General features: G+C 35.0%; 2 protein-coding genes across 2 annotated transcripts; one reads left to right on the top strand and one right to left on the bottom strand.

Moving 5' to 3' along the window:
• Positions 1-3,760: 3,760 nt before the first annotated feature.
• On the bottom strand, positions 3,761-8,469 carry LOC100251817 (F-box protein SKIP24). The gene is made up of 5 exons (XM_002273273.4): positions 8,012-8,469; positions 6,355-6,528; positions 5,466-5,628; positions 5,224-5,377; positions 3,761-3,972 (listed from the first exon to the last, which is right to left on the bottom strand). The coding sequence occupies exons 1-5, from the start codon at positions 8,251-8,253 to the stop codon at positions 3,935-3,937; spliced, it is 771 nt and encodes a 256-aa protein (XP_002273309.1). The 5' UTR covers positions 8,254-8,469; the 3' UTR covers positions 3,761-3,934.
• A 1,914-nt stretch (positions 8,470-10,383) lies between these two features.
• Positions 10,384-11,151, top strand: LOC109122985 (uncharacterized). The gene is made up of 3 exons (XM_019221507.1): positions 10,384-10,566; positions 10,618-10,737; positions 10,879-11,151. Exons 1-3 carry the CDS (start codon positions 10,384-10,386, stop codon positions 11,149-11,151), a joined length of 576 nt encoding a protein of 191 aa, XP_019077052.1.
• Positions 11,152-23,873: the final 12,722 nt, after the last annotated feature.

Raw genomic sequence — 23,873 nt, 5'->3', positions numbered from 1 at the left:
TACTACAACAACATATATTAACTTAATTTGTTCAAAAATACAAAAAATCATAAAAATTAATATTACAAATCATGAAAAATAGTATTATAAAGAAGGTAATACATATATAAAGAGAAAAATATGATAAGGTATAGTAAGATAGATGTATTAAAAAAATATACATGTGACTAAATTTATTCCATTTTAACCAAAATTAATAAATAAATAAATAAATCCAATTTCACATTAAGGGGCTAGTTTGTGTATTTCAATATATAGTCTAAAATGCCCTTATTTTGTTAATATTAATAAATGTAAAAAAGAAAATGATGTGGCTATTGAGCGCACACTTGGAATCTTTTGATTTGATGATTCGTTTTAAAATAGGAAAAGTAGAAGGAATAAATAAATAATAGATATAAAATCAATAATTTTTTTTATAACTTACTCCAAATCCATTTCACTTATATATAAAGATCAAATAGTTTAAAATTATTTTAAATTATATGAATTTTTAATTAATTTTAATTATATTTAATTTTTGACATTTTTACAATGAAATCAAATATGAGAAAAATATATTTAGTAACCAAATATAGTTTTAGAGATTAAAACATAGCTTTAGAGATTAAAGATTAAATATGTACCTTAAATAGGAGTGACAAAGTTAGATACGATTCACCCATATAACATGAACTTAATAAGCTTTTTGCAAGTTTGAGTTGAGTATAAATGGGTTTACGTCAAATCCGTGTTAATCGGCATAACTCGTTAATAAATAGATAATTTTTTTATCAATTTGCATAACAAGAATTTAACCTGAATTAACCCATTTAATCCACTATTTACCTAATTATATTTTAAAATTATTTAATTTATATTTGACTCTTTTTAAATTTATTTTTAAATAAATAGAGCAATTAAGTCATAAAACATGTTTGGTTGAAACATTAATTATATATACATATATAAAACTAACTCAATTTAATTATTAAATTATTAATTGATTAAAAATGATGAAAATATCCAAAATTTGTAAAACTAATATTTCCCATTTTTAAACTTAAAGAGTAATCCATTTTTTTTTTATAAATACCCTTCAATATTTGTAAGAAAAAAATGAGGGTATTCTTGTCCAAAATGGGTATTTTTGTGGGTAAAAAAAATGGGAGGTTAGATTTATGATTTCTTGTTTCTTTTGTCCATTTTAATCGGTTATTCCATTATTAAATAGAAGGGCCTGATTATTATGATGTGTTATCGGTTTACTAATTAGATATTATTTAGGTTTATATTTTTTACATAATTATTATTATTCATGTCGGATTTGGATTGAATTATATAATAGAATATTTAAACTTTGAGCCACGAGATGGAAACCAGCTGCACTAATTGTCAACCCCACCCTGAAAAGAAGAATACCTCAAAAGCAAATGGGCATGGTCCATGAAGAGTTGTTAGCAAAACAAGGGCAAGGACCACAAGGGTAGGTGCCAAAGAGGCACACCTTTCATATTTATTTTATTCACGAACTCAACTACCCATCCAACAACTCGTCTTAATGTTGCTGGTGGGACTTGTGACACGCTTTGCCTACTTATTTCATTCAAAGCCTCTTGCAACCAGCTCTGGTTACTAATAGAATAGATTTTGAGAACACAATAAACAAATTAGGCAGGAGTTTGAAATTTTATATGAGGAAGATCGTGTTTCTAATTCAGATAGACTTGATAATTGAGATAAGGTCCTCCTATCATCTATAATTAAACTCACAATCCAATGAAAGAGTAGAAATTAAGAGGAATGATATTTGCCTTTAAAAAATCCCTAAAATACCCTTAACTATTAAATGAAAAAACTAACCAGTCACCCACATTTCTCGTTCTCTCTTTAACTCTTTCACCTAAAATAAGTCAAATGAGTATTTCTGTCAATTACTATCTCATATTCTTGTAATCAATTATGAGTGATTGAAGGATCTTAACTCAATTATCAAGCCCAACTAGGCTGAAAATACAATTATCTCTTTTATTTTTAAATCTATATCGGATTGTTAGATTTGGAATGAGTTTGGTTATTGTTTTGTTTTGTCTTACTCAATTTGGATTATATATATAATTAAATGAAATTTTAATTTCACTTTTTTTTTTCTCTTTTCTTAAGATGTAAAATTAAAAATATTTACTTATAAAAAAAATTAAGTTATACAAATTTATAATATTTATTTTTTATAATTATTTGATGGATGAATTTGGTTCAATTCTATGTATGTTATGTGGACTCTAATAAAGTAATTAATTATCATTTGATTACGGTTCAAATTAATTTTTACATACATTCATTATGGTTTCCATTTAAAATGTGAAATGTGTTTTGTACTCTAAATCTAAGTAAGGATTTAAACAAACATTAAAAACTAATTGAGCCTGGCCTACATAAATCAATCTACAATTGAATCTAACCAACCAAACAAGTTTGGTTTGGTTCAATTTTTCTATTTTTCTATTACTAGAGATTTAGTTCGATTTGATCGAAACATAAGCCAATCATATTAACTTAATTTGGTTTGATCAAAACATAAACCGAAACATAAGCCAATCATATTAACTTAGTTTGATTTGATCAAAACATAAACCAAACACATCAATTGGCTAATTTTTTCTTGAAAAATCATTCAATTCAAAGTTTTTTTTATAGCTCTACCTATTAATCATTTAAGTGGATGATTGATAAAACTTAATACTTATTACTTAATGACTTAAAATTGATTTTAAATTAAGTTATTCTTAAGTTGTCACTACAAAATTTATTACTTAATTTTTTATTTAAAGTATTAAAGTTATTTAATAAAATTAACTTAAAATTTATTTCAAATTATCAAATTAACATATTTACCCTCATTAATTATAATAACTTTTTATCATCATTAATCTTAATTTATTTTTATTTTTATTAATCTTAAGTAATCAATTTATTTACTAAACATTCATCTTTAAAATATTTACTATAAAAAATAAGTTATGGTTATTAAATATATTCTCATTAGATATGGATAAATAAGACAAAAAAAAATTTGAAATTAAAAAAGAGTTAATTAGTTTGAATTAATACTTGAAATCATTTTTAACTTTAAATTGTCATATTAAGTAATTATACCAAATATGTTTAATACACTTAACAACTTAAATTAAATTATTAAATCATTTTAAGTAATTAAATTGATTTACCAAATAATAAGAACACTTTTTATATCTCTAACAATCCGATGATACTATTTTATTCCCTCTGCTCGGTTTTGAAATGCAATTTTTTTTCATTGCATCATAATCCCATTCCATTTGATTGCATTCAATCAACATAATCAAAATAAGATGTATAAATAAATTATTGAGTTGTTCTATCAAATATATTTAATCTACTTAAATATTCAAATTAAATTATTAAATGACTTTAAGTTATTAAATTGATTTACCAAACATCCTCTTAAAAATATTAATAAAATTCTTGTTTTAATCGGTTATTTTTTAACTATGTTAAAAATTAACTTGATATGCATATTAAAAATGAATCATACTACCAAGAGAAAACAAAGAATCAAAATCCTGAGAACTATGATTTGGTTTCCATGACAATGACTGATTCCTATTCTCGTGCTTAAAAACAATCCTAACACAATAGTAAAGGCGAAATTGAATGAATTTCACATTCCCATTCTCTACCCTAGCATTCCTACCATGTCCTAAACGCTTTGATTAGTTTTATGAGTTTGGAATCTACAATAGATCATAACTTGTTCATAAGATGCTTGATCATTCTCAATTCCAGAACAAACCCTTATGAAAGGGTTAACAGACCCATATTGGAGTTCTAATATACAAGTTACAACATGCATATACATATACATATGATATAATATGCATCAAAGATTCATAGTCACAATACCAGAAATGGAAGTTCAAGCATCTTCCAATTTCAGCTTCTTCTCATTTGTACCTGTAGAAAAACCGAAAAGTAAGGGGTGAGCTCAGAACTGAATGAGTATTGCATATCGCGATGGCATGTATGATAAATTGAAACATACATTCTTTTGCAAAGAATCCATTGTTTTCAAAATGAACATGACAACGGGCAGGAAATATTTCCATGTTTTTTGGGGTTCTCAATCCAAGGATGATAGCTTGTCTTTTTAGGACATACACATCCAAGAAGAGACTAATTCGACCACCCAAGTTTAATTGAATATCGAACTAGAATTATGATAAATCTCTAGGTCTACTACATATGGACAAGTTGCATCACATTGAATTTGGATGACTTTTTGCCAAAGTACATGTGGGGTTTCGGGCTTTTTGGAAATATGACAATAGGATGAGTCACGCCCAACTTACTGAAGTCTAATGGTACCCACATTTTCCCCAACATGGGGGAGACTGTATCGTATAAAAAGGTATGAAATAAAGCTTCTTTACTCTCCATCAGAGAAGAGAAGTTTTTCATGTATCTTTTTTCCTTCTGTAGATAATGAGGAAAATCCACCAGTATGGTGAGGATCCCAACTGCAGGCAAAACATACCTCAGGTGATATGGATCCGCACCTCTACTCTACACCACTTAAATATCAATAGGCTCAAACTCTGGACCTCTAGTTCACTGCCAGATGGCACTACAGCTGAGTTACATTCCGAGGGCTAAACTAGTGTTTGACATACACAAACAACTGATTTGTGACCATGGAGAGAGGCTCCCTACATAAGTGTAATCTTGATCTGTGCCAGAGAGTTGCTAGTAGATATAAGGATGAAGCTTTTCTGCCAGCGAAGTTTTTCTTTTATATACAATACATACAAGGAGGAAGCATTTGATACATTTTACAACTGAGGTTTCCAAATTCATGCTAGGTCTTACTAGTACACCCATGATCAGCTTCTATCTGCACTGCCTAATCATCCAAAATGGTGGCACTCTCACCTTAATTGTGCTTAAACGTTTGAATACCAACTCGTAACTGTTACTATAACTTTGAACATTGATCAGAAAAAAATAATATGGTAAACCCAAAATTTAAAAAATAGAAAAATGATAGGAAATCAAGTTAAAGAGTGAAAACTAAAAACCAGGTCAAACAAAAAGAATTCCTTGAAAAACAAAAGCCAAGAAAAAACACAGATGAGTGGAATAAGGCCTAAAGCCCAACAGATTTTTTGGAAAAGTAATGAAAATTTCAAATAAAGGGCAAAATCACACCTGGAGCCTTACTGTCACTGCCTCTTTTCAACTTCTTTCTCTGACTGTTGCACTCATCAACTCCACTACTTGTAGATTTATAATCTCGTAAAGGATGATACTTCATGACTACCAATCGTTCCTTAGCTGCATCAAGCCTTCGCTTCTCATTTCTCTACCATGGAACACAAATATTTGACATAATTTTCCACATAATTCAAAAAATGTAGCATGGTTATAACTAGAACAGGATTGGCAGTTACATAGGCATTATCAGAGCCTGCAATCTGTTGCCTGCAAAGCTTAAGTTCCATCTCAAGGGCATTGATTCGAGCATCAACAGGTACAACACATTGCCCAACCATTTGCTTTTGCCAACCCCGGATAACCTCTGGTTGCCACACATTCAAAGCTACTGAAGCTTGCCTAAAGTACCAAATCAATTCCAAGGTCACGTCAGTAACTTTCTACCTAACTGAAAACCATGAATTTCTTCTGCAATTAAATGTCAGAATATGAAGGCGCCTCAATCACATTAAATTTGTGTTTCCTTATAACTCTCAACTATAATTCAATCGTTAACTAGAATACTATCAGTAAGGAATTTAATATAAAGGCACTCATGAGTCTTGAGGGCTATTGGAATCTTCACCCACCGAAAAGCAAGCAAGACAATAATTTAGATTTCATTTACAAAATGAAAACCTGATATCTTATACACCTTCAAAGTGAGTGAACCACCACTTTGTTTTGTTACTGAGAAAATATGGAAAAAGAAAAGAAATGAAAACTTTAAATACGAAGTTGTTGGTTGATACCGAGAGAGAGAGAGTACTGAGTTGAATACAACTAGTTGCCTCAGTTGGGTTGATTTTTCCTTTTTGCCTTCTATTTTGTTTGAATCAGCAGAAGAAAATATAATGCTGAAGAATATCTTTCCCTTCTCTCTTTTTTTTTTTTTCCTTTTTTCTTATCATCAATCACATGGACAGTAAGCAATCTTTATTAAACAAATTCAAACCTTTTCACCTTCATCAGAAACTTCCTTTCAAGCCTAGACTACAGAGTCATAGAAAAGTTTTTGAAAGTATTTACAATATAATCAGTGACACATGCTAGCAAGGAATAAAAATGAACATATCAAAGTACTACCTGACTTTGCGCAAGTTCGGTAATTCTGTAACTGCTGCTTTCATTTTCTCGGTCTCCTCAGTTAATTTCATCTGTATTTCTTGAAGGTTTCTCAAATGCCCAGCAATTTGACTCTCCAACCTAAGTACAGCACGCCGGTGGGCTGCAGCTTTCCGAGCCCTTTCTCTATCAAACCTGTTTGTTCCAAATTCATCAACCAAACAAGCAAAACCATCTATTTGGTAACCAAGAAAATGGCAGAGAAAAAACATTTAGATCCTCAATTTTGGATTTCTAAACTCAACCAACCCAAATACTTGCCCTATTAAGTTAAGTTGAATGCAGGTTTTGTTCTTTCCTTTTCCTCACTTTTCTTGACAACCAAGTGGATGATGTGGAAAACAAACACAAAATAAAAGTCCGAACAAATGATGATATGTTTCAAAATTTCCCCACTCAAAAACCAAATAGTTAGCTCTATAAACCTCAATTGAAGGACTGAAAGGAAAATTTAAAAAACCAAAACCAAATTATTGACCTAAACTCAAATTTTCTTTCAATTTCATCCTTTTTTCTCAGAAACCAAATTGAGCATGAGAAAAACAGACAAAAATAAATAAAAATCTGAGCCTATGATTATGCAGTTTTTCTGGGTCTTCCAACTCAACTACTTAGTTGAATGAACCAAAACAATAACTAGACCCAGAAAAAAACCCAACAGCAGGTTTTCTCTGGAATTCCAAACCTGATGAAATCAAACCAGTACCTGTATTAACCTCATCAGCATGACACAAAACAATCACAAAAGAAAACACACACAAAAAATTAAATTATCAACTTAAATTCAAATTTTCTTTCTTTTACTTCTTTTATCAGCCGCCCAACAGAGCATGGGACACAAAATTAGAGTTCTAAATCACAAGATCATGCAAAATTTTGGATTTCCAAATTCAACTAAATCAGATAGTCATCACTGGTTCAGTATTAACCTCAGCTGAATGACCAAAATCAATAGCTAAACCTGACAAAGAAAAACAAATAATTATCCACTTGAATTCAAATTTGCTTTCCGTTTGCTCTCTTTTCTGGGCAATCAAATGGAGCATGATGGAAAAAAAAAAAAAGGCAGAAAGATATATGCACAATCAAATTCTCTGACTTAAGCTCAAATTTTCTTCCATTTTCTTCCCTTTAAATAGCAACCAAGCAGAGCATGAGAAGAGAAAAGTAGACAGAACAAAATCCTGAAATCTATTATCATGGCATTTATTTTTATTTTTTTTACTTCTAAAATATATACGAATCAAAATTATCTACCGAAACTCAAATTTTCTTTCATTTTTCCTCTTTTCTCCGCAACCAAACCCAATTAAACCACGTAGTTTGGTGTTCTCAGTCCTCATGTCACTTAAATGACCAACAACAAAAAAGACAAAAAACAAAAGCAAATCAAATTATCCAACTCAAATTCAATTTTTTTTTCCTTTCCCTCCCTTTTCTCAGCAACCAAACAGAGCAAGAGAAAAACAGACCGAAAATAGAATTACGAATCCCATGACTATTTAGTTCTTTTGAACTATTAAATCACAAAACAATTAAAGAAAGGTCAAATTTCTACTCAAACCCAAATTTTCTTTCATTTTCCCCCATTTTCTCGACAACCAAACAGACCACTTACTTGATTCGGTACATCAATTTAGGAGACAAAGAAGAACTGGAGACGGTGCCATTGGACACAGAGGCTTCAGTGTGGGGGAAATCAGAAGAAAGCAGGAAGGACCACAAAACGGCGTCGTTTGAAAGGCGATGAAGACGCCGGCAAGAGATTGAAACACAGCAGAGGTCTTTGTAGGTCAAATTGGAACTCCGAATTCCAATTTCCAGGATTTGTCTCCACATTTCATCCGGTAAATCAGCCATTTTTCTGTAGGAAAATGGAAATTTCCAGTGAATAAGTCCAGGGTTTTGGGGTTAAAACCCTAGAATTTGGGTAAACGGTTTCCCGGAGACGTTTCCCAGCACCGACTGAATTTGTATGGTTCCCGTTATAGGGAAAAGGGTTTTGCAATTTTAAGAATGCTTTTATATATATATATATATATGAAATATTTGGTTATATGGGCGAAATCATCCCCGAATCTAAAAACTTGTTTAGGGAAAGACATGTGTTTTTATTTTTTGTGTTATGAGATAAAAAGATGTTCAAAGCAGAGATTGTTTTTCGTGTTTTCTCTTTTTTCTTTTTGTGTTTTCCTAACTGCTTTTTATGTTTTCACAAAGGTGTGCTCCACTCAACTACCACATCCCCATCTGTAAGCCATTTCTTCTTCCTTAAATTATTGAAATTAATATACTTACATATGGTTACAAAATCATCATTTGTTTAAGAAAATTATAACTGGTATAAAAATTTTAAAATTGAATAATTTTTTTTAATTTAAATGAATTGTGCATATGAAAATTATTTATATATTTATAATATTAAGTTAATGAAAGAAAACATTTTATTAATTAAAAAAAACTAACTTTCAAATATGTTTTTTTGTTTTACTTATTCTAAAAAACTTTTTTATTAACTTAACCAAACATATATTTTTTTTTAGAACAAAAATTGTTTTACGAAATTCAATTCCCAAACACAATTTTTTTTTTTTTTTTTTTGAAAACACAAAAAAAATGTTCTTAAAAACTATTCTCAAAAATTGTTTTTCAAAACAGTTTTCAAAAATAGCAATCAAATAGACCCTAATACTTTTCAAGTTTTTTCTTGAAAAATAACCTATTTCATGATGAACGAAACAAATTGCTTTTTAATTGAAAGATGGGGATAGTGAGAGATGTTTAGGCCAACATCCCAAGCTAATACGATCATTTGGGGGCACCCCTAAGGCAAGGGCAAGGCTTAAAAGGGAAAGGCTAGCATGAAAACTTAATGTTTGTGTAATGGATTAATATGCCATGGGTGCACTTCGAGGTTAGGGTGTGGCTAGAAACTGCACTATATTAGTGTGGGGGCACGATTGAGAAGTGAGTTGCATGTCATATGCAAAGCAAGGCATAAGCAAGCCTTGACATAGGGCACCATGGCTTCAATGCCATGGGCCACAAGGAGCAACCATGGGGGTAGCGCCACGATGTGAATGAGCAAGTCATGGTGTCAAACATAACTTAGGTACCATAAGATAAGGCCTAAGACATGCTTAGTGATATAAGAAGTGACACCAATCATGTGGGCTTAACAAGGCATAGGGCTAGGCAAAGTGGTGCACGTAAGTGTAGGCAATAGGTAGGCTACACATGATGGGCATGCATGCAAGTCTTGACACACACAAGTAGTGGATTCATTAGTACAACCATAGGGCATTAGTTTGAGGCTAAGATTATGGGTTGTTAGTACAATGTCTATTTTGATAAGAACTCAAACTCAACACTTTTATAGATTTACATGACCTATTTTAGTGTGTTTAAGGTACTTAGAATTAACCCAATTCTTTTTCTTGTTATAAATATCTTAGAAAATTATATTTTGATGCATTTTGAGAGTATTCTATAGGCTTTAAGGTACTTTGATGTTGTAGAACCTCTTGGGGAACTCTTAAGAATAAAAATGTCTATGTAGGGAGCAAACACAACTTGCATACCTTTAAGATGCACAATATTCAATTTGTTGGCATGAGTCCCGCAATTAGCCAGTTATGGAAATTCACTCAAGGGTCAAACATGATTGTAGCCGTAAATATTGTACAGATGAAGAATAGCTTCCTAAAATAGTTTCTTGTATCTCTATATCTTGTACACTGTTTTATGGAATTGATAATGAAAAAAGGGTTACGTTTGACATGGTATCAAAGCATGATCTTGGGTTCCTTGTTTTTTGATTAGGCAAGGGTCAAGTTTTTTGCTCGGCTTCCATGGCTAACTCCACTAAAACCATCCTTGATAATTTAACATCAAAGATGATGGAGGTTTTGTCAAGGGTCCAAACCTCTTCCGCTCTTATCACTAATTCCCCGATGGTTCCACTTAGCATCAAGTTGGATGGTTACAACTATGGATTATGGTCCCAGGAAAGACAAACTGGGATACATCAATGAAGACTACCCCCAACCACCAGAAACCGACCCCTCATTTCATAAATGGCGCATTGAGAATGCCATGGTGAAAGACTGGTTGATCAACTCCATGGACCATTATTTGGTCGTGAACTTTATTCGCTACCCAACGACTAAACAGGTATGGGATTCTACTACCACAACATACTTTGATGGAATTGACACCTCATAGGTATACGAGCTCAGACGTCGTGTATCTCGAATGAAACAAGCAGGTGGATCTATAGAGAAATACTATAACAATCTACAGGGTTTGTGGCGAGAGATCGATTTTCGTCGACTGAATTCGATGGCATGTGCAATTGACATACAAAACTACTACTCCATGTTACAGGAGGAATGAGTATACACTTTTCTTGACAGACTAGATGATCGATTGGATCATGTTTGGAGCGATGTTCTTCGCCTGAAACCTTTCCCTTCAATTGAGCAGGCATATGCTCACATTCGAAGGGAAGATTTCCGACAATCTGTGATGGTATCGAGAGCGGAAGTAGTGGCTAGTGGTGCTATTATGGCCATCAAAGGAGTGAAATCTGGCCACTCACAAACTTTGCTAAAGTCTGGATCTTCCTCACAATCCAAAGGTCACTCAGATGGGAATAAGTGCACTCATTGTGGGATCACAAAACATACTCGGGAAACCTGTTTCAAATTGCATGGCTACCTAGACTGGTGGCACGAATTACAAGCCCAAAAGAAATGAGATGCTCCTGTAACTGAAGATGTCCCGGGTAGAGCAGCGGTGGCCACGACTGAATCTCAACTATCCCTTATCCCATGGCTGAACCTGCTACCTCAACCCTAGATCAAGGTAATTGTGGTCAAGTTTTTTGCAGCTCTACTACTCGGAATGATGGTGCTTGGATTATCGATTTCGGAGCGACGAATCATATGACATTTGATCCAAATGACTTCTCCAACACAACTCAGCCAATGAGGAGTTGCATTGCCAATGCCAATGGGGCAACTTACCCAATCATAGGGGCTGGAACTATGCCCCTATCTCTCTCTCTCTCTCTCTTTAGCTTACACACTTTTTGTTCCATCTCTCTTTAACAAGTTGATGTCTGTGAGCCAAGTTACTAAAGAGCTTAATTGTGTTGTATTGATATACTCTACATTTTGTCTTCTTCAGGATGTTCTCAGCAAGGAGATTATTAGGCATGGTACTAAGAAGGGGGGATTGTACTACTTGGATGACTTAAGCCTAGGCAAAGCAAATCACACACACCATCAAACCAATAGCCACGAACGACAAATTTGGTTGTGGCATAGGCAGTTGGGGTGCTCATCATTTGGCTATCTCCTGCATTTACTCCCATCTTTATTTTCCCGTTTGCAGAATGTGGACTTTACATGTGATACTATTAAGGCTAAAAGCCAACGAGTTTCTTATTCGATTAGCTTGAATAAAACTAATAGTCCATTTACATTGATACACTGCGATGTGTGGGGACTATCCTCGATAACTACTTCCTCTGGTCACCGTTGGTTTGTTATTTTTGTCTATGATTGTACTCGAATGACATGGCTCTATCAGCTAAAAACCAAAGACGAAGTTTTCACCATTTTTCAAGCATTTCATGCCATGGTTCAGACTCAATTCTCTTCCAAGATAAAAATTCTTCATTCCGATAATGGTGGCGAATTCATCAACCAAAGATTTTAGGCCTATTTCCAACAACATGACCTCCTCCATGAGAACTCATGCTACACCACAACAAAATGGTACTGCCGAGAGGAAAAATCGACATATTTTGGAAACATCCCGTGCCCTACTCCTTGGAGCAATGGTGTCGAGTTGCCATTGGGGGGATGTTGTGGCTACTGCCATGTACTTAATCAACTGTATGCCATCTAAGATTTTACACTTTTAAACCCCCTTACAAATCCTCTTTACTCGTATATCCCTCTCTTCAATATCGATGTTTCTTTCTAGAATTTTCGGGTGTGTTGCTTTTGTCCACCTCCACAAGAATCAACATACCAAACTAGACCCATGTGTCGTTTGATGCTTATTTTTAGGATATAGTTTACATAAAAAAGGTTTCTAGTGCTATGAACCCACTACCAACCGAACCTATATTACCATGAATGTTACATTTCTTAAGTGTAATAATTTTTATGATTCACCGGCACCCAATTCTTCCCTTAAGGGGGAGACTCAAGTAGAAGAGTCAAATTGGTTGATGGCCCCCGTGAGTGAGCATGGAACTGGAAATAGAGAGGTTGACTTGCATGAGATACTACCAGAGATTGAACATGTCGAATTGCAAAATAAAGAACCTGGAGATGAAGAAGCTAAGAATGAAGAACCAAAAAATGCAGAGTACTCTCAGTCCCCTCACTTCTCAGTACCTGAAGACTTCTTGAGAATGTCCTTGAGGTAAGTACTCCTACTACACCTTTACATGCTAATATCTTGGATTCTTCTACTGGTTATGGGTTGCCTTTTAGACATAATTGTGGGAAACCATCGAACAAATACAGCTCAAATGAAGAAAAAAGAAAGTCCAAGTACCCAATTTCAAATTAAGTATCTGCTCAAGGTCTGTCCAAGTCGCTCAAGACTTTCACTCAAATACTATACTCTTGCCATATTCCCAATAGTGTTGAGGAGGCGTTATCTGATCCAGAGTGGGCGTAAGCAATGTAAGAAGAACTAGAAGCCTTAAAGAAAAATAATACCTGGAAGTTGGTCTCATTACCGGAAGGAAAAAAAATCAATGTTTTAAAAACCGGACCGGTCCGACCGCCGGTCGGTCACCGTTCAGGTCCGATCATTTGGACCGGATGGGAATCGAACCGAGGTCGGATCACTTGAACCAGTCGATTCAATTGATTTTAATTTTTTTTTTTTAAAAAAAACATCAAAACGACGCCGTTTTGGAGTCTTATATAACAAAATGAAAATCTCCAAATCTCCAAACTGCAACCTCCAAACTTCAACCATTTCTCCTCCGCCCGCCGTAGACGCGTCCCTGCCGCGACATCAAGACAGATCCCATTGATGGCCTGCGACACTCACACAGGTCCTGTCGGTGGCCCACGACACTCACACAGGTATCGCCAGCTTTGGAAAGCTTCCCCCCTCCTCTCCCAGCTGGTAGCTCGCCCCGGCATTGGAGTTTGCCTAGTGAGTTTTCCCTTTGGACTCCTTGGCTTTTATACCCAAAGCCACCTTCAATTCATCCACAATCACTTTCCCTCACTATTCCAGGTCTAGCCATGTGCCCTTGCATGGTTAATTAGCCTTAAACCTCTTACTAAATAATGCATTGATAAGTAAAAATAGGTGTGTGTGTGTGTGTGTGTCTATAATTTTAATTTATGTTCTTAAAGACTCTGTGTGAAGCTAAAATGAAATCATGGAGTGACTAGCTAGGAGTTTGAGGGGTGCTGAATTATATGGCTTTGATTTTGTCTCAAAGTGGAAAGCATATGTACATTTGTTAAAGTGGGTTGAAATTGAATGGGTGGACCATTGAACAGAGGAATGGTGGGGGTGGTTGAGACCTGAGCCAGGAAGAAATAAAGAGGAGTTGCCATCCAAATGTTAGAAAGCATAGGAGTATAAGACAATTGAATGGTGAGATTCATCCATTCATAGTGGCATGTGATTTCACTACTGTTTCAGACTTTAATGAATGCCCAGGCACGTGATTCTCATGGTTTGCTCCTTGTACCCCATCAATATATCTCTACAAAATTACTTTAGAATTTAGATAAATTTATAATTGGATCAAAACATGCTTGTTATAATGACCATTATTCCTTTTGATAAATTTACCCATTGATATGTGATTGTTATAAATTGTTGATGACTTGATTATAAATCATTAAATTGTTGATGACTTCCATTCTCTATGTTAATGTGAGATTTTTGTTTCTAATTTGATAGAGAAATAAAAAATTGAATCAAACTTGACTCCATCCTCTGGTCAAGATTCAACTACCAATTCTCAATCAACTAGAAGTAAGATCAATCCTACATAAGAGCATGTTTTTGAAGAAAGATATGCAAATGAAAGGAAAGCTCTTATTTGTTTGTATTGTAAAAAGATTACAAAAGGTGGGGGTATTCATAGAATGAAACAACATCTTGCTGGAGTGAAATGAGATATTGGTCCATGTAAATCGGTTCCTCTTGATGTAAGATTTCGAATGGAAAATTCTTTGCAAGAGTTTGTGAATTCTAAGAAAGCAACCCAAGAAGCATATGAATGTAGAAATCCTTGTGGTTCTAATGTGTCACAATTTGAAAGGGATATGGCAGAAGGTGAAGAAGAGGTTCAAGAAATGCAAAGTCCTATGGCAGCTAATAGTGGAAAAAGGAAAAAATCAATGGTGGATAAGTATTTTGCAACAAGAAATACTCAAGGAGCTCAACCTTCCATGAAGAGTGTACTAGCTGGGAAAGAAGCTATTTGGAGAACGGATATGGCGGTTGGGAGATTATTTTATGATGCATGCATTCCTATTAGGGTGTGTTTGGTACACGGGAATAGGGAGTGGGAATAGACATCTCATTCATTTTCTTCCTTATTCCTATGTTTGGATAAATGTTAAGAAGACGGAAATGAAATAAAAAATTATTCCGGTAGAAATCAAATCCAACTTATGAGTCGGATTTGCATTCATTAAAAATAGGTGGTATTCTGATTCATTAAACCTATTTAATAATATAAAATAACCTAAATTATTATTTTACCCTCTTATCTTGTTCTTCAAACCCGATGTTTATCTTCTTTGTAAAGGTAGAGATTCATTCATCATCCACTTCTTATCTTCTTTGCAAAGCTAGAGACCCACTCATCATCCAATTCTCTACAACAAGTGATTCTTCCAAATTGAATCAATTAAACCTTCCACGATATTTAAAAAAAAAAAATCAATTTCTAATTTATAGGGTTTTGGATGTTCATTTTGATTGTTGGATCTAGGATTCGTCATTATTTGCTGCAACTAGGTTCTGAAAACTCCCTTCTACATCTTCGATCAGGTTTGCCTTATTTTCTCTTTCTTCTTCTACTTCTTTATATGTGTTTCTTCTTCTCTATAAATCGATTAATTTTTTATTTATTAATTTATGTTTGGAATCTTTGATGTTTCTTTATCTTGTATTAATGGAAATTGGAGAGAAAAATTGAAATGGTTGGAAAAAGATTCTTCGATTTCACGTGTTTACAATATTGAAAATTTTTAATGGTTAGAAAAAAAATAAAAAGAAAAAAACAAACAAAAACAAAACTTTTGGTTTTTTTTCCCCTTTGTTTTTCCGGCTCATTTTGGAACTTTAGCATGGGCCACAGTGAAGATCTTTTCATATCATTGTTATTTAATAGTAAACAAACCATTAAAATAATAATTGAATATTTGTGCATTAGGGTTATACGATTTTTTATGGTTAATTTTTTATTTATTGAGTATATATTTATTTTTTAGTCTTATTATTTAATAACAAAAAAACCTCTCAAATTTTATTTTTTTAAAATAAAAGTAAAAATAAAAAAATATTTTAAATTATATGTAAGGATATTATTGTAAATTTATTTCTTTTTCATTTCCATTCCTATTATTATCAAACATTGGAATGGAAACAAATAATCATTCCAATCTTGCATTCCTAAGTTCATCCAAATGCTAGAAATGGAATCATCAAATTCATTCCATTCCACTAAGAAATAGGAAAGGAAATAAAATATTATTTTCATTCCCTATTCCGACGTACCAAACACCCCCTTAATGCAGTGAATTCCTTATACTTCAAGCCAATGTTGGATGCTATATCTGCAATTGGTCCTGGATATAAGGGTCCAAATTACCATCAACTACGGGTTAATCTTTTAAAGGATACCAAGAAGGAAGTTTAGTTACTTGTGGACTCTTATCGTGCAATTTGGGCAAAAGTTGGGTGTACAATAATGGGTGATGGTTGGACAGATAATAGACAAAGAACACTTATCAACTTCCTTGTGTATTGTCTTGAAGGAATATCGTTTGTGAAATCCGTGATGCTTCGGATATTGTCAAGGATGCAACTAATTTGTTTCAGTTATTTGATGAGGTGATTGAATGGGTTGGTCCACTCAATGTAGTTCATATAGTCATTGATAATGCAGCAAATTATGTGGTCGCGGGGAGATTAATTTCTCAGAAGCATAAACACATTAATTGGTTACCTTGTGCAGCTCATTGTTTTAATTTGATCTTTAAGAATATTGGTAAGATGGACCATGTTGCTGAACTTATAAGACGTGCATCAAAGGTGACAATTTTTGTTTATAATCATGTTGCTTTGTTAAGTTGGTTGAGAAAAAGAGAATGATGGATAGAGATTTTGTGACCTGGTGCAACTCGCTTTGCTACTACATTCATTGCACTCAAGAGTCTTTATGATCATAAACATGACTTGCAAGCTTTGGTGACTAGTAAATTTTTTGTGGAATCTAGATATTCAAAGGATTATAAAAGCAAAGTTGCAGTTTCCATCATCTTGGATAATAGATTTTGGAATGATTGTTTGATTGTTGTGAATCTTATGTCCCCACTAATGCGCTTATTACGTATTGTTGATTGTGACGAAAGGCCTTCGATTGGATATGTGTATGAAGGCATGTATAGGGTTTGTTTGGGTATCAAGAAATTGTTTAACTACAACGAAAGACTATACAAGCCTTTTACAGAGATCATAAAGCAATGTTGGATCAACAACTAAAGAAAAACATTCATTCAACAGCTTATCGGTTGAATCCATGTTTCCAATATGATCAGGAAAACTTTTGTAATAAGCCAAATGTTATTGGAGGTGTCATGGATGTTATTGATCAGAAAGTTTTGAAAGGCAAGCTTGAAACAATGAATGAAATGAAGTTATTTCGTGATCGATTGGGAAGTTTTGGAAGAGAACTTGATTATTCTGCACGTGAAGTACTTCAACCTGGTAAAATATTATTTTCATTTATTAGTATGCTTATTCTTTTTTATTAGTTACCTACTTACTACTTAATATTTTAAACTTGCTAATGTGTTTTATTTTTTTCTTATTTTTAATATGAAATGGTAACTAGATGAATGGTGGAGGCTACTGATTCGTGCCCAATTGGTGTCTCAGCTGATTCGTGTCCAGCTGGTGCTCCTTGATTGAGGGATTAATCAACAAAATTTATAACCTATTACACCATATACTAGGGTAGCAAAGACAAAGCTACTATAGCATAGTGGCTCTAGGATCGTTCACTGGGATGAGTTTTCACTTTGCAAATGATATTAATTCAAAGCTGAATTGGTGTCTTTTCATTTCAAGGTTAGCTTTAAAAGAAAACATAAAGATGTTTGGTTTTAAACTAATAAAAAATAGTAACTGATTTTACTTACAAAGAAAAGATGTTTCTTGGAGTTCAGATCATTAGGCTCAGATTCCTCATACAAAAAGGGAGTTCCGGTCACTTGTTTATTTTCCTCGCATTAGAGAATTAACATATAGTTCCTTCTCCAACCGGTGCTGTACAGATGCTTCCCATTAATGGGTTCAAACACTAAATCCCTCTCACTGATGCAACTTGCAATGGTTCATGCCTCTCACGAGCACTTACCATTCAAGGTGATCTTTAACCTTGGATTACCCGTTAAAAGCTCACAAGAGATAACTAATGGATGTCTCCTTGGAGTCCAAAAGCTTACCAAGTGTTGGCTATTCTAGAAAATCCTACCTTCAAGTCACCTCCCAAAGGCTCGCAAGGGGTAAACTAGTGCATTTCCATGGTTGGAAATCACTTGCCTTACCAAGTGTTGGCTATTCTAGAAAATCCTACCTTCAAGTCACCTCCCAAAGGCTCGCAAGGGGTAAACTAGTGCATTTCCATGGTTGGAAATCACTTGCCTTACCAAGTGTTGGCCCAGGTGATTTAAAGGCGTTTTAAGTTAACTAAAAAGATAAAAACCATTAACGGGTCACACTTTCTCTTCATTAAAAACTAAAACAACAAAACTTCCAAATTATGTATGTGGAAACTTACTCGGCTTTCCTCACTCCAAGAGACAAAGAGCCTAGCCTCTCATCCTCTGAGGAAAAATCCTCAAAGTTTGGTTGGCTAGAAAATGAAAATGATAGAGAAGACAAGAATATATATGAAAAACAGAGCAAGTGCTCTGTTCGTTGATTCTATATATTAGATTACATATATCCTCATTTTACAGTGGATGCAAGGGTATATATAGAGAAGCTTTTCCAACCTTCCTAGCTAAGAAATCTTATGGTTGGTGGCTTACAAGGAGAAGAATGGAAATTTATACAAAAATATCTGAAGAAAATATCTAAAAGAGTCAGTGCACAAATATCAGGAAGCACTAAGGACATTTCGCAGGTGAAAATGGTGTCTGCGAGATTTCGCAGACACCCAAGAGGGCTGCGAAATATTTTCGCAACAACAAGTTAAACTCGCAGGGCTGCGAAATTGGCTTCCACCTTGAGGTTCTCAGCGTTCCAGCTTGCGGCATGTATCGGGTAGCTTCAGGAGGAATTCCATAGCACTGTACAAAAAGGCTGCGAAATTCTCGCAACAAAAGGCTGATTTCGCAACACTTTAGAGTGATTGACTTGCAGTGGCTGTAACTTCTTCGTTTCAACTCCGAATCGCGTACCGTTTGAAGCATTGGATTCTTGACTTCCTGAGCTTTGAAATGGTATATAGAATGTAGAAAATGGACTTCGGGAAGTACTCCAAAAGTGCAAAAGAAGACTACAGCTAGCTTTCCTTTGTCTTCTTCACTCTGTTTTTCCTCTTCTCCATTGTTCTTTCCTTGCATACTTTGAACGAATTTGGCAAAGGGCTATGGAGCTCCAAAGATTGGTTCTTCATGAATTTGAGCTTCCAAAAGCTTTGCCATGGATTCCAAATAATTCTCCTCAATCTTGGATTGTTTTGGTGATCAAATTACTAACAAAAACACCAAAACTTACACAATTTGATTAGAAATGATTGCAAGGGTCCTTAACATGTTAATTGGGTTAAAAGACAATAACTACTACTCAAAAGTGTTTAAAAGAGTTAATTACAAGCTATGAAATAGCACTTTTTGAGTAGTAATCACTCCCCCCAACCGACATATTGCTAGTCCCTTAGCAATGAAGGAGAGAAAAATAAAATAAAAGTACCATAATTTACAACATCATGCTAATCACTTCAAAAAATGTTTAAGTGGCATGACTGATCTAACTCTCACATGGAACATTAAAGAAATAAAACTCAAACTTCAACAAGAGTTATCAAATAACTTGTCTAATCACAATTCTTAAAGAGAAGGCATTATGCAAATTTAAGCTTTAAAATCATTTCCACTTCCAAAGGATCAAACCTTACTCTTTCACAAAAATCTAAGTGTTATTTATTAGCTTCCGAATATAGTATGTTAAACTAATCTCTCCCCCCAACCTAGTTCTTTTTCAAAACTTAGCAAACTAATCAACCTCCAATAGGCTAAGAACGCGCCTTTTTTTTCACAATTTTTTTCATTGTAGGAGTACAAGGCTTAAAGGTATTTTTTTCTAAATTGTCCATGTAACGGGGGTCCATCGATGACTCCCAACCAATTAAGGTTTAGGGCATCAAGCTTTAAGGATCTTTCAACCACTAACTCCTCGGATTTTACCCCGGACTTTTGAGAATGAATTTTAATACCCAAGCACCTACAGTATGTTAAACTCCACTTATTCACCCTTGTAACGAGCATTGAGGTCGGTGACTCCCAACCAATGAAGGCTTAGGGCACCAGGTTTTAAAGATTTTCACCATATACCCCTAAGACCTTGCTCGGGTTTCAAGGCAAGCAAACATTTTTCTTTCTTTCTTTCTTTCTTTTTTCAAAGACTCATTGGCCTTTTATAAGGTGTCCCAACACTATTAAATGAGGTCAAAGGTACCAAGTCTAAGATTTTCCTAAGTCAAGAGGGAAATAGTTTTTCATTTTATACTCGGAACCTATTGTGCACAGTGTGTGGATAGCTTAAAGTGGAAGAACTAAGGTTGACTTCAATAGAAGTTTCAACAATTCATCAACTTTAATAAACATAATACAAAATCTAAGTCAAGTAAAAAGACAAAAATTCAATTTCTCCAATTTTAGTTTGAAAATTTTTCCTTAATAACCATGGAGAGTAGAAAAAAAAAAACTTAAAAAATTTAAAATTAAGCAAAAAACAACTAAATTACCAAAATAACTTAGCATTAATAACAAAACTTACTTCCTCAACTCTCCCCCCAACCAAGCTGAACATTGTCCTCAATGTGACAAAAGCGATTGAATTATAGGGAGGAAGTGGTACCTCTTGAGTGACATGGAGTCTGAGTCATATAGGAGAAACCACATGTTTCAAAGAAAACATAAGAATTAGTGAGTAGAGGAAATAGAAAAATGCTAAGTTTAAACAAAAAATGATATCTATGTATGATGCATCATCAGTAATACATCCAATCCTAGAATATAAGACATTAAAACATGGAGCTACGTATACTAATATAATATGTAAAGACCAAAAAATAAAGAGATGATCAAGTAATGGTAAGGTCCTGTGGAGCTGATGTGTCTGTGGTGGCCTCTTGAGTGGGTTGGATCGGGACTTTGACCTCTGTTTTGGTAGTCTCCTTTGGTGGCATAGTATCCTCAGCTGGAGCTCTCAGTTGAAGCTATGGGCTCTGATGGTTTTAGGAGGTCAGAAATGGAGTGAGAGGCTTGGTGTGTGTGATCCCAGGGTGTGCAGGGCTCTCCTCTTCAGATGCATGATCGTAGGGCTCTGTTGGCATTTTAGCAACTTCCCTTGGCTTTGCAAGGTGTTTTTGCAAATCTTCCTCCATTTTGCAAGTCAATTTTGCAATTTGAAGGCCATTTCTAAGCTTGGAGGTGATTTCGCAACCATTTCAAAGCTTGGAGATCATTTCGCAGAAAAGTGGCATGTTCACAGACCATTTTTGAAGCTTGGAGCATTTTCGCAGCCATTCTGAAGCTTGGAGATCATTTCGCAGCCATTTCGCAGTTCAAAAGTGATTTCGTAGGCCAAAATTGATTTCGCAGCTCATTTCGCAGCTCAAAAGTGATTTCGCAGGTGTATCACAGCTTCAAAATGAGGAGAACTGTGCTGCAAAATGGCACTCGTGTGCCAAAAGTGGTTTCGCAGCTGCGAAACACCCTTCCAAATGGTGACTCGGCTGCGAAATTCTCGCTCAGCTTTGCGCGCTTGTCTTCAAACGACCATAACTTCTTCATTTCACCTCCGAATCACATACTGTTTGAAGCGTTGGATTCCTGACTTCCCAAGCTTTGAAACGAGATATCATATGCATAATTTGAGCTCCAGGAAGTGCTTCAAAAATGTGTCCAACAGTAGCAAAATGGAGGTACGACATTTTCGCTCATGGATTGCACAGTCATCTTCAAATGGCCATAACTTTTCCGTTTCAAATCCAAATCGAGCACCGTTTGAAGCTATGGACTCGTGACTTCCCAAGCTTTCAAACGAGATATTGCACGCATGATTTGAACTTCGGTAAGTGATCGAAATGTGTCAAACAGTTGCCGAAATGGGGTGCGGCTGTGAAATTGGGATTTTTCACATTTTGGGATTTCGCAGCCATTTCGCAGCCATTTCGCAGCTGCGAAATGAGGGTCACTGTGCTGCGAAGTGGCACTCGTGTGCCAAAGGTTGGTTTCGCAGCCGCGAAATTCCCTGTGGAATGGGACTTTTGGTGCGAAATCAGGCTTTACCACTTCGCAATGCGTTTCGCAACTGCCAAATGGATGCTCCTGTGCTGCGAAGTGGCACTCGTGTGCCAAAAGTTGGTTTCGCAGCTGCCAAATCCTCTTCCAAATAGAGCTTTCCCTGCGAAAATGGGATTTTTCATGCTTGGGAGCTTCGCAGCCGTTTCGCAGTTGCGAAATGGGAGTTCCTGTGCTGCGAAGTGGCACTCGTGTGCCAAAAGTGATTTTCGCAGCTGCGAAAATTTTCGCAGAGAGGGGCCTGAGGCTGCGAACTGGTTTCGCAGCAAAGTGCCGATTTCGCAGAGGCTGCGAAATTTCGCAGACCCTTGTTTTTCCCCTGTTTTTCCTCCGTTTGACTCCGATTTTGCTCCGATTTTTTTTCTTCAATTTCTTTGCAATTCCTCTTGATTTTGATCATCTAAAAACCTATATTACATTAAAACAAACTAGAATTAAAGCATTGAAATCAAAATTAAAGCATTGAAATCAAAATTAAAACAAGTAAAAAAAAACAAAACAAAAAGATATGGACTAGCTAGTCTTTAAAAAGACTAAGTCCATCAAAAAATTTGATCCTGATTTAGCTTGCCCGAATCCCATATGAAGTTTGCATCTCTCACTTGAGACTTGGTTTGTATGATTTTCTCATACATAGCTTGGAGAAAAGGTGGAGGCATGTGTTTCTTCATCAATTCTTCCTTGATGACTATCCTCTGTGGTTCTTCATCTATATAGTCATCTTTCTCTGTACTTTTCCCCTTTTTCTTTCCTTTGATTTCCTCCCTCTTTTCTTTCTCTGTTTCACTCTCTACCTTATGCTCTAGCTTGCATGTGGGCAGATCAACCTCTTTACCACTCCTCAGAGTGATAACCTCTTCAACTTCCTTCACCATTGAAGATTCTCCCTCTGGAGCCTCCACTTCATGGATGCCCTTGGAATTTTGATAAGGTTGAGAAGGAGAGTTTTCTTTCTCTTGCACTGTGTTGAGGTTGGCAAGCCTTGAGATTGAATCATGGAGAATATCTAACTTCTGAGATAGATCATTTTGCATTTCATCCATCCTTTTATTCAAAGTACTCTCCACTCTATCAATTCTTTGATCGACTCGAGCATTGGTGGCTTCTTGCTTTCCAACAAAATCTCCCATGACCTTGCAAAGATTCACCATAACTTGTTCAAGGTTTGGGGGTTGTTGTGGTGCTTGAGCAGGTTGCTGATACTGAGGTGGCTGTGGTTTCCAAGAGAAATTTGGATGGTCCCTCCAATTGGAATTGTAGGTGTTGCAATCACCAAACATTTCCCTCTCGGCTGGAATGGTAGGACACTCATCCACCAAGTGCTCATAAGATAGACAAATGGCACAAGGCATAGCTTGCAATGGTGTTTGAGAGATGGCTTGCACTGGTTGCATATTTGTCATTTCTAGCTTTTCCAATCTCCTTTCCATAGCTGCAATTTCTGCCTTCATGTTTATACCATCATTCAAAATATACATCTCACCCTTAGCTTTAGGTTGAGACGTCATTCTTCCCATATTTCGAGCATTTGGTTCATCCCATCCTCTTGAAACTTCAGCCACATAACTCATGAAGTTCATGGCTTCCTCTGCTATCTCGTATTCAATATGACATGCACAACTAGCAATTTGTGAATTAAAAACAGAGAACACA

Source organism: Vitis vinifera, chromosome 8 (assembly GCF_030704535.1).
Source record: "Vitis vinifera cultivar Pinot Noir 40024 chromosome 8, ASM3070453v1".
NCBI classification, from domain to species: Eukaryota; Viridiplantae; Streptophyta; class Magnoliopsida; order Vitales; family Vitaceae; genus Vitis; species Vitis vinifera.
This window is presented reverse-complemented; position numbering and strand designations above follow the sequence as displayed.

Excerpts from the sequence above, each read along its gene's own strand:
- LOC100251817 (XM_002273273.4), bottom strand. The coding sequence starts at position 8,253 with ATGGCTGATTTACCGGATGAAATGTGGAGACAAATCCTGGAAATTGGA. Across the intron at positions 6,529-8,011 it reads AAATTGATGTACCGAATCAA|GTTTGATAGAGAAAGGGCTC; the intron begins GTAAGTGGTCTG and ends TGGAACAAACAG. Across the intron at positions 5,629-6,354 it reads CCGAACTTGCGCAAAGTCAG|GCAAGCTTCAGTAGCTTTGA; the intron begins GTAGTACTTTGA and ends TTGGTACTTTAG.
- LOC109122985 (XM_019221507.1), top strand. The coding sequence starts at position 10,384 with ATGGATTATGGTCCCAGGAAAGACAAACTGGGATACATCAATGAAGAC. Across the intron at positions 10,567-10,617 it reads GCTACCCAACGACTAAACAG|GTATACGAGCTCAGACGTCG; the intron begins GTATGGGATTCT and ends GACACCTCATAG. Across the intron at positions 10,738-10,878 it reads TTCGTCGACTGAATTCGATG|GCATATGCTCACATTCGAAG; the intron begins GCATGTGCAATT and ends TCAATTGAGCAG.